Source organism: Herpailurus yagouaroundi, unplaced genomic scaffold (genome assembly GCF_014898765.1).
Source record: "Herpailurus yagouaroundi ecotype Mexico unplaced genomic scaffold, PumYag 28, whole genome shotgun sequence".
Classification (NCBI taxonomy): Eukaryota; Metazoa; Chordata; class Mammalia; order Carnivora; family Felidae; genus Herpailurus; species Herpailurus yagouaroundi.
In genome coordinates this window covers 79,712,175-79,724,182 of record NW_024412376.1, presented here as the reverse complement: position 1 = coordinate 79,724,182, position 12,008 = coordinate 79,712,175, and the positions used below count along the sequence as shown (strand labels likewise).

Sequence of the window (12,008 nt, the reverse complement as noted above, 5' to 3'; positions counted from 1 at the left end):
TGTATTACACACATCCTCAGAAAACTACCGAATTAAAAAAAAATTATAGATAGCTATCCCTTCCCCTACATGATTTTAACCTTTCTTCCTATTGATCTAATAAAAATTCCAAGAAGTAAAGACAACAAATATTTACACTGTTATAAAATCACTCCTTTGTGATAAAATCCCAAATTATACACAGTAATTTTTTTAAGTTATTGCATTAGGTATTTTAAAGCTATTTAAGTAGAAAGTGACCCCAAAAAAGACATTTCTGACATGTATGGACTCAGAATCAATCTCCCAACCACGTCATGTAAAAATTTTTGGAAAATGTACACCAGCCAACAATGAAAATGAAAAAGAGGACATGAAAGAATCTAAGAAAAACAGAACTATTAACCCAGGGCAATGAAAAGAAACCCTGTGATGATCGCTGTGCATCAAGCTATTCTCTTGTGTCCATAATTAATATGATAAAGGAGGTGAATAATAGTATTATTCACATAAACACTATAAATGTTATTTGTTATTTTTCAATTTTCAGACTCAAGAGACAAAATATGAAAAACAGTTAAAGAACAGAATTTAAATATGATAAAATTAGCCACTGTGGAGCTACTGTACAGGTCAGAGAAACTGGTCTGAAAAGGACAGAGAAGTAGTGCAGAACCTCCATGCCCTGGTTTTGTACTGGGCAACCACAATTTATTGTTCAAAAGTAATGAAGTGATAAATAATGCCCAAAGTATAATAATTAGAGCTATTAACATAATCGAAGAAGAAATACAGTAACATAATTTAAAAATGTATAGGAAAATTAAATTCCTAAGTTTTTGGAGCAGCAACTTGAGTCAAAAGGAAAGACATAAATTAAGAAATACAATGCTTGAGTAGAGAAGCAACTGTGCAGGGGAACTAAAAACATACAAGGAAGAAGATACAGACTGGAGAAGTCAGACTGGCGTGAGAAGTGGGAAGGAGAATTGTACTTTTTATTTTGTATTTTTACACTTCTGAGTTTTTATTTCCAAGCATATGATTATTTTTATAATTAAAAATGCCATCCAAAACACTGTGTTTGTGATTCTGGAAGGTTAGATGTGGAATGGACACATAATAAAATGTTTAAATGTTGCTTAATTTATGATTAAATATTGTTAATTTTCAAAGATGTAGAGAGAGAACAGCAACAAACTTGATTATCTGTTAGCTAATATTTATTTAATCATATGGGTCCAAATATACATTTTTATCTTACTGCAATAAAATCACAAGTTGTTATAATAGGTATTTCATCTAATCTAGAAATCAAGAAATTGATTCCTTTATTTGTTTGTAAGGTCTCCTCTCTCCTGCCAAAGGTCAATTTTTAATCTGGAACATATAAAATAAGCCACATGCTTACAATACTTAGGCTCTTACTGAACTACACGGTAGGTACCTTGAGAAGATAAATTATTATAATAGAAGACTATTAAATATCATAATCAAATCATATGAACTGTTTTTTGTTTTGTTTTGTTTTTAATTTCTTCACAAATTTAGGAAGCTTTCCACCCCTGCAATTACGGAGCATCTCTCAGTTCTCGTCCCCTCTAATGCCCCACTTTAGTAGGTGGTAATGAAAACACAAACAACACACCAGGCTAAATAATGAAGAAAAAAAAGTAAAATTAAGAATGACTTCTGTCAGGGGCACCTGAGTGGCTCAGTTGGTTCAGCATCCAACTCTTGGTTTTGGATCAGGTCATGATTTCTAGTTCGTGGGTTCAAGCACCACATTGGGCTCCATGCTGACCATGTGGAGCCTACTTGGGATTCTCTATGTCCCTTCCCCCCACTTCTCTTTCTCTCTAATAAATAAATAAAACTTTAAAAAAAAAAAAAGAATGATTTCTGTCAATTAACATTTGCTCAAGCAGCAGGACAACAAAATCTGTCTTTTGTCTGAAATAGTTGAGAGAACAGCTGGATCATGTTTGAGAGATACAACAAGTATAAATAAAAACTTGAGCTTAAATTAAAAATAATTAATAATTATTATGACTCTGCCACATAGAGTCATCTAGTATTCCATGATTTATAATTTAAAAAATTTCTACTATGATTTCTTCAGCCTTTGTGCCTGTATCTATTTTTTTCTTGGGTCACTATAAAAAGAGAGAAAAAATTCAATACAGATACGTAGAATATATCACAATAAGGTGAAGGCAAAAGGAATTAAGAATAAAACATTTCAAACTCTTAAAACTATAGAATAACTTACTCTACAAAATCTACATATATGATTACTTAAGGTACTATCCAGAGTGAACAATAGGCAAATATCCTTAAAGTAAATAATATCCATTTCCCCCCATATTCCTTACTCATTCAGGAAATAAATACAAAACACAATGTCAGCACATCATTTCAGAGCAAAATATGTCAATAGTACTCAACAAGTTCTTGTAATTATTCTGGTCTGATGTCACCTCAACCTAAATAAGCTTCAGTATTCCTTCCGGTGTGTCTTTTTGTACAAACATACACAAAAAGAATTTAGAAGATGCCAAAGTGCAAAGTCATCTCCATTCAGGAAACAAATAGAATTAAAGTAAAGAAGGAGAACTTTTCATTCTAACCCTTAGCAAACTCAAGAGAAACATGAGGTAGTTATTAGCCTTATGTAATCTTGTTTCAATAATACTGCTAGTTACAAAAACCACGAATTACTACAATCAAGTATTAACTGCTTAGTACAATATTATAGATAGACAGTGGACTTTATAATCAGACAGAAATGAGTTCAAATCATAGTTCTACTATGTAATGGATGTGCAAACTTGAGCCAATTATTTAAATCCTTAGAGCACCTTTTAAATTAAGAATAAAAATATGTACTAGAACAGGTACAAGTGCTTGGCATATGATGAGAGTTCACAAAGTTAAATCACATCTGGAACAGAACTGGGCTAAAGAATAGTTTATTCCACCTAACACATCGTTTCATTCAGGCACTCAGCCTCTCCAGTGTAGAGGGGGCATCCCTTAGCAGAGTTTCATAACTTCAGTGTGTCATATCACCAATCAGTTAGTTACGCGATTTGTTTTGACTGGCTGTTGCACCATTATTTTATCAGTTCTCATTTGAGGAGCAGTTAATGCATTAAAGAATGTTTAACAGTGTATTTTGCTTCTCTTACATACATATATATGAGAAATATACTAAAGAAACCCAGGATAAAATAAAAGACAGACAAGAAATATATATGGTTATGAACTAAAGCCTCATATTTTAATTGTAGTTTTATGTTTAGTTTTGCCCCTGAGGTTATTTGTACTTCACCTTATCAGATCCTTTCCTTTCTCAATTACACTCAAGAATGGCATAAAATCTCTTGCTGTTCCATGTGCAAGAAAAGGTTTTAAATGCACATAAAATAAGAGAGGTTAACACTTAAGTGTTAATGAGTTCCCATCCATTCAGAAATGGCGTATTTTCTAACTGAGGCCTAGAAGAAACCAGGAACACGAAAAGAATGAAACTGAAAGAAAAAAGGCTAGAAAAATAGGGGGGAAAAATAGAGAATAATAACAGTGGCCATATATTCAACACTTGATATGACAGCCAGATGCTTTAAGTGAATCATCTCTTACTGTGGACAAGCTCACAAGTAGATATAATTATCTCCCTTAATGGGTGACCAAATTGAAATTCACAAATGTTAGATGATCTACCCAAAATCACTCAGAAAGTAGCACAGCCAGAACTCAAACTGAGGTGTGTGTGACTCCGAAGAAAGTCCACTCTTTATCATACCAAGCTATTTCTAGAACTTAAATTTCTAGGACATCAAAATTTTGTCAAAGGACAGTTATCTTTCCCTCCATTTTTGCAACACAGGACAAAAACTAGATACAGAAACAGCGTATGTCCTTGATGAACATGCCTTCCTTAGTTTTCAACTTACTCAGATGAACAAGAGAAATTTAAGCAAAAAAAAGGAAGGAAGGAGGGAGGGAACCTACAGACTGTATTTTCTTAGTCTGAGGTACCACCTGTCTATCTAGCCTTTTCTCTTTCTTGTTCTTCCTAGCAATATGACACAACTCAGATACAATCATAATAGATTCTCCTTTATAATCTGTGGATGAAGAGAATAAAAAAATCAAATATACATATTCTGTTTTACATGAGCCCCCCCTTTAGATGCTAAGAATTCGAATGACATACTGATTTACTTCTGTTTCTGGAAAGTTACAGACTTACCATGAAACTTTGAGGCTTCAGGGTCATTCACATTGATAGCAATTATTTTCCAGTCTGTTTCACCCTGGTCAATAAGAGCCAAAATTCCAAGGATCTTCACACGAATAACCTCTCCACAAGAAAGAACCTTTAAAGAGAAAAGAAATTCAGCATTTTCAAGGCTCTGGAGAAATTTACTCATCTATCAGAAAATACATATGAAAGGTTAAAAGCATTACAGAATGAAATTTAATAAAGCTTTAATAATTAAAGATAATGTAAAAATAGTCTATAAAGCCTATTATGATATCCCTTTTAAAATTAAGTATCTTGATTCCTTTTTAGAAACTAAAGTTATTTATAGATCTTGAAATTTAATGTACTAGGCCTAGAAACTCCTACTAAATAGAAAATAAACCCATGCATATCATTACATAGTATAAACCTGGATTTTGCTGCTTGGGGATAAAATAGAGAGCTGAGAATCCTCTTAAAATGCTGTTTTGCAAACCACATTTATCAGTTACAAGTGAAAAGTAAATTTTTAACATATTAGAATACAGCCTTAAGACAATGAATGACACTGGAAGAATTAACATGTTAAAAATACAGATAAAACAGGTTTCATAAAATGCCTTAACAAGATTTTAAAGGAAACCAAGAAATTGCATGATGTTGAAGCAGATGTTCCATGCATTAAAGAAAGTTATTTCAGTGGTTCCTTCAAAGTTGCCAATGCCAAGTTTATACGCATGCATCCTTCCTATATCCTGTTGGCCCTACAGAATTTCACTGCAAGCTAAAATTTGAACACATGCTTCAGAACAAATTCCTTCATGATTCAAAATGCAGCTTTACATTTGGAAAGCAAGGTATGCAAAAGAAAGTCACTTTTGTGTTTTGAAATTTGAGAAGGAAAAAACCCAGATCTGAAACCATAAAGTCAAATAAGTCCTTTCAGAACATTTGCAAAATGAATCTAAAATCTTAATATAAATCTACAGGAATTTATAATTAGTTACAACCTAATTACACACAACAGATTAGCACGATTTTATAAAGTAAACTGAAATCTCACTTGTAGGGCAATATGCACAATTATATTAACCAGACTCTCATATGTCTAAGCTCTATTAAGTACCCATCACTATGTTAAACACTATGTATCTAACAAAATCCCTGTTCTCAAAGGTTTCCGATCTTGTTGGGGGGACTTACACACCTCATGCCAGGAGATCTTTATAAAACAAAAATGTTCAAATTTGAAGTTATCACATAATGACTAGTGTAAGGCTGGCCACACTGGTTAGCTCAGTTATAAATTAGATTATTGATTCTCAACCAGAGGTAATTTTGCCCTCTCGAGACTATCTGACATTGTCTGGAGACAATTTTCGTTGTCAAAAACAGGGAGGTATTACTAGCATCTAATGGGAAGAAGCCAGGGATACTGAACAGGACAGTCCACTGTAACAGAATTATCCATCCAAAATGTCAATGGTGCCAATAGAGGACCCTGCAGAAGCCGTTGGTGGCAGGGGGAATTCCGAGGAATCATATAGTTTTAAAAAGCACCTTGTAGGGGAGGAGTCAAGATGGTGGAGGAGTAGGGATACCAGAATTTCCCTCATCCCTCAAAGGCAGTAGTATTGAGGTCAGAATACTTGGAATTCCAGGAATCCAGGCTACAAACTGACAGAGGCATGTCCAGGGGTATACGGAGACAGCTTGGCGGGACAGAGCCTTATAGTTTCTGATTTGATTTTTGGTCAATTCTTAATTATATATATATATTCTTTTTCTTTTTTTCTCTGTTCTGGTTGTTTGTTTAATCAGGCATTTTTACTCTGTTCTTTTTACACCTTTTCTGTATCTCCTTCTTCTTTATTTTCCTCTTTCTCTTTGTGGATTAAACCCTATAGTTTCTTTGATTCTCTGCCTGGTTTTTTTCTCCACTCCTATCATCTCTCTCTGTTTGGGATATGGTTTCTCTTCCCCCCATCCTTCTCATTTTGAAGTTTACTTCAACAAACCAATCAAAGCACACCTGGTGGATGATCCAATCCACCACTACAAGGAGTGAGACAAAGCAGCCAAGACACAGGAACAGAGTGCACGTAACACACTCCAAAAACCCCTTCTGAACTGCCAGGCCCTGAACAGTGTATGACCCCTTTTTAATACAGTAGTACTCACAGGTACAGGACACATAACAAGCTATTAAAACATGTAAAGGACAGAAAACTAGCTAAAATGACAAAATGAAAGAATTATCAAAAGAAATTCCAGGAAGAACTGACAGCCAGAGAACTGCTCAAAACAGATACAATATATCTGATCAAGAATTTAGAATAATAGTCGTAAAACTAATAGCCGGGCGTGAAAAAAGCACAAGAGACAGCAGAGAATCTACTGCTGCGGGGATCAAGGACCTAAGAAATAGTCACGATTAATTAAGAAATGCTGTAAATGAGGTGCGTAATAAACTAGACACAGGGACAGCAAGGATGGGACAAGCAGAGGAAAGAATAGGTGAAACAGAAGATAAAATTATGGAAAATGGGGAAGCTGACAAAAGGAAAGGAAGGAAATTACTAGACCACGAGAAGAGAATTAGAGACCTAAGAGATTCAATGCAATGAAATAATATCCGTATTACAGGAGTTCCAGAAGAAGAAGAAGAAGAAAGAGAAAGGGACAGAAGGTTTATTTGAACAAATTATAGCTGATGGGGCGCCCGGGTGGCTCGGTCGGTTAAGCGTCTGACTTTAAGTCAGGTCACGATCTCACGGTCCGTGAGTTCGAGCCCTGCATTGGGCTCTGGGCTGATGGCTCAGAGCCCGGAGCCTGCTTCAGATTCTGTGCCTCCCTCTCTCTCTGCCCCTCCCCCGTTCATGCTCTGTCTCTGTCTCAAAAATAAATAAACGTTAAAAAATAAAAAAAACAAAAATGAACAAATTGTAGCTGAGAACTTCCCTAATCTGGGGAAGGAAACAGGTATCCAAGTCCAGGAGGCACAGAGAACTCCCTTTAAAAACAATAAAAACAGGTCAACACCATGACATATCATAGTGAAACTGGCAAAACAAGGATAAAGAGAGAATTCTGAAAGCAGTTAAGGACAAATGGGCCTTAACCTACAAGCGTAGACACATAAGGGTAGTAGCAGATCTGTCCAATGAAACTTGACAGGCCAGAAAGGAAAGGCAGGGAATGTTCAATGAGCTAAACAGGAAAAATATGCAGCCAAGAATCCTTCATCCAGGGGCGCCTAGGTGGCTCACTCAGTTAAGCATCTGACCTCAGCTTAGGTCATGATCTCACAGCTCATGGTTCAAGCCCCGCATCGGGCTCTGTGCTGACAGCTCAGAGCCTGGAGCTTGCTTCGGACTCTGTGTCTCCCTCTCTCTCTTTCTGCTCTTCCCCACTCACACACTGTCTCATTCTCCCTCAAAAATAAATAAAAACATTTTTAAAAATGTTTAAAAAAAGAATCCTTTATCAAGCAAGGTTGTCATTCAGAATAGAAGGAGAGATAAAGGCTTTCCCATACAAACAAAAACTAAAGGAGTTCATGACCACTAAGCCAGCCCTGAAAGTGATCCGAAGGGGTGCTCTGCAAGTGGAAAGCAGCAAAGCAACAAAGACTACAAAGCAGCAGAAACATAATCACAAGCATGAAACCTACAAATAGAATAGTGACACTAAATCCGTATCTTTCAATAATCACTCTGAATGTAAATGGACTAAATACTAAATCAAAAGACATAGGGTATCAGAATGGATAAAAAACCAAGATCCATCTATATGCTGCCTATAAAAGACTCATTTTAGACCTAAAAGACTCATTTTAGATCTGAGGACACCTGCAGATTGAAAGTGAAGGGATGGAAAACCATCTATCATGTTATGGGATGTCAAAAGAAAGCCAGAGTAGCCATACTTATATTAGACAAACTAGATTTCAAAACAAAGACTGTAACAAGAGATGAAGAATTATATTAATTATATTTAATTATATATTAAATATATAATTATATCATAATTAAGGTGTCTATCCATAAAGAAGAGGATCAATTATAAATGTTTATGCCCCCAATGTGAAAGCACCCAAATATATGAATCCACTACTCACAAACATAAATAAATTTACAGATAACAATACTGTGATTATTGGGGACTATTTACTATATTTGCTCTATTTACGTCAATGGATAGATCATCCAGGCAGAAAATGTTAAAAAACAATGGCTCTGAATGACACCCTGGAACAGATAGACTTAGCAGATATATTCAGATCTTTTCATCCAAAAGCAGCAGAATACACATTCTTCTCAAGTGCACATGGAACATTCTCCAAAACAGATCACATACTGGGTCACAGAACAGCCCTCAACAAATATAAAAGGACTGAGATCATACTATGCATATTTTCCAATCACAATGCTATGAAACTTGAAATCAACAAAACACAAAATTTGGAAAGCCTCCAAATACACAGAGGTTAAAGAGCATCCTACTAAATAATGAATGGGTCAACCAGGAATTTAAGAAGAACTTAAAAAATATATGGAAGCAAATGAAAATGAAAACACAACAGTCCAAACCCTTTGGGATGCAGCAAAAGAGGTCCTAAGAGGAAAATACATCGCAATCCAGGCCCATCTCAAGAAGCAAGAAAAATCCCCAATACAGAATCTAACCTCACACCTAAAGGAACTAGAAACAGAGCAGCAAAGAAACCCCAAAGCCAGCAGAAGAAGAGAAATAATGATTAGAGCAGAAATAAACAACACAGAATCCAAAAAAACAGTACAACACATCAATGAATCTAAAAGCTGGTTTTCTGAAAGAATAAACAAAACCGATAAACCCCTGGCCAGACTTCTCAAAAAGAAAAGAGAGAGGACCCAAATAGATAAACTCACAAATGAAAGAGGAGAGATCACAACCAATACCACAGAAAAACAAACAATTATTAGAGAATACTATAAAAAATTATATGCCAACAAACTGGACAATCTGGAAGAAATGGACAAACTCCTAGATACCCACACACTACCACAACTTAAATGGGAAGAAACAGAAAACTTGAACAGACCCATAACCGGTGAAGAAATTGAATCCATTATCAAAAATTTCCCAACAAAATAAGGGTCCTGCACCAGATGGCTTTCCAGGGGAATTCTACCAGACATTTAAAGCAGAGTTAAGTTCTCGCAAGCTGTTCCAAAAATAGAAACAGAAGGAACACTTCCAGACTCATTCTACGAAGCCAGCATTACCCTGATTCCCAAACTGCACAAAGACCCCACTAAAAAGGAGAATTACAGGCCAATATCTCTGATGAACATGAATATGAAAATCCTCAACAAGATACTAGAAAATCAAATTCAACACTATATTAAAAGAATTATTCACTATGATCAAGTGGTATTCATTCCTGGGCTGCATGGCTGGTTCAATATTCACAAATCAATCAATGTGATACATCACATTAACAGAAGAAAGGATAAGAACCATATGATCCTGTCAACAGATGCAGAAAAGCATTTGACAAAATACAGCATCCTTTCTTAATAAAACGCTCAAGAAATTTGAGATAGAAGGAACATACCTCACTACCATAAAAGCCATATATGAAAAGGCCCACAGCGAATATCATCCTCAATGGGGAAAAACTGAGAGCTTTCCCTCTGAGATCAGGAACACAACAGGGATATCCACTCTCACCACTGTTGTTTAACATAGTGTTGGAAGTTCTAGCATCAGCAATCAGACAACAAAATGAAATAAAAGGCATCCAAACTGGCAAAGAAGTCAAACTTTCACTTTTCATAGATGACATAATACCCTATATGGAAAACCCAAAAGGCTCCACCAAAAACTGCTAGAACTGATACCTGAATTCAGCAAAGTCACATATACAATTGCACAAAGAACCATAAAATACTTAGGAATAAACCTAACCAAAGAGATAAAAGATCTGCACCCTGAAAACTATAGACAGCTTAGTGAAGAAATTGAAGATGACACAAAGAAATGGAAAAGCATTCCATGCTCATGGACTAGAATAACAAATACTGTTAAAATGTCGATACCACCCAAAGCAATCTATACATTCAATGCAATCCCAATCAGAATAGCACCAGCATTCTTCTCAGAGCTAAAACAAACAATCCTAAAATTTGTATGGAACCAAAAAGACCACATGAATAGCTAAAGTAATGTTGAAAAACAAAACCAAAGATGGAGGCATCACAATCCGAGACTTTAGCCTCTACTACAAAGTTGTAATCATCAAGACAGTGTGGTATCAAGACAGACACATAGAGCAACGTAATAGAATAGAGAACCCAGAATTGGACCCATAAATGTATGGATAACTAATCTTCAACAAAGTAGGAAAGAGTATCCAATGGAAAAAAGACAGTCTCTTTAGTAAATGGTGCTGAGATAGCTGGACAGCAACATGCAGAAGAATGAACCTAAACCACTTTCTTATGCCATACACAAAAAAGCAAACTCAAAATGGATGAAAGACCTAAATGTGAGACAGGAAACCATTAAAATCCTGGAAGAGAAAAAAGGCAACAACCTCTTTGACCTCACCTGCAGCAACTTCTTACTTGACATGTCTCCGAAGGCAAAGGAAATAAAAGCAAAACAAACTATTAGGACTTCAGCAAGATAAAAAACTTCTGCACTGCAAAGGGAACAATCAACAAAACTAAAAGGTAACCAATGGAATAGGAAAAGATATTTACAAATGACATATCAGATAAAGGGTTAGTATCCAAAATCTATAAAGAATTTACCAAACTCAACACCGGAAAAACCAATAATCTAGTAAAGAAATGGGCAGAAGACCTGAATAGACGCTTTTCCAAAGAAGACATCCAGATGGCCAACAGACACATGAAAAAATGCTCAACATCACTCATCATCAGGGAAATACAAATCAAAACCACACTGAGATACCACCCCACACAGGTCAGAATGGTTAAAAGTAACAACTCAGGAAACAACAGATGTTGGCGAGGATGTGGAGAAATGGGAACCCTCTTGCATTGTTGGTGGGAATGGAAACTGGTACAGCCACTTTGGAAAAGTGTGGACGTTCCTCAAAAAATAAAAAATAGAATTACCCTACGACCCAGTAACAGCACTACTTCGAAGTTACCCAAAGGATACAGGAATGCTGATTCATAGGGGCACATGTACCCCAAATGTTTATAGCAGCGCTATCAACAATAGCCAAATTATGGAAAGAGCCCAAATGTCCATCGACTGATGAATGGATAATGAAGATGTGGTTTTATATATACAATGGAATACTACTCGGCAATGAGAAAGAATGAAATCTTGCCATTCACAACAATGTGGATGGAACTGGAGGGTATTATGTTAAGTGAAATAAGTCAATCAGAGAAAAGACAGATAGCATATGTTTTCACTCTTATGTGGGATTTGAGACACTTAACAGAAAACCATGGGGGAAGGGAAGGGGAAAAAATAATTTCAAACAGAGAGGAAGGCAAACCATAAATGACTCTTAAATACAGAGAACAAACTGAGGGTTGATGGGGGGTGTGTAAGGGGGAAGGGGAAAATGGGTGATGGACATTGAGAAGGGCACTTGTTGGGATGAGCACTGGGTGTTGTATATAAATGATGAATCACAGGAATCTACCCCCAAAACCAAGAGCACAGTGTATACACTGTATGTTAGCTAACTTGGCAATAAATTCTAAGAAAGAAAGAAGGAGAGGAGAGGAGAGGAGAGGAGAGG

The 12,008-nt window shown here is 35.9% G+C and overlaps 1 protein-coding gene across 2 annotated transcripts in view; it reads right to left on the bottom strand.

Annotated features, from left to right (window-relative positions):
* PPA2 (inorganic pyrophosphatase 2) overlaps positions 1–12,008 on the bottom strand; it is a 90,357-nt gene that overhangs the window by 41,691 nt on the left and 36,658 nt on the right. For both annotated transcript variants that reach the window (XM_040477009.1, XM_040477020.1), the window contains one exon: positions 4,238–4,364. In XM_040477009.1, the coding sequence (XP_040332943.1) occupies positions 4,238–4,364 (127 nt within the window). The remainder of the gene's footprint in view (positions 1–4,237; positions 4,365–12,008) is intronic.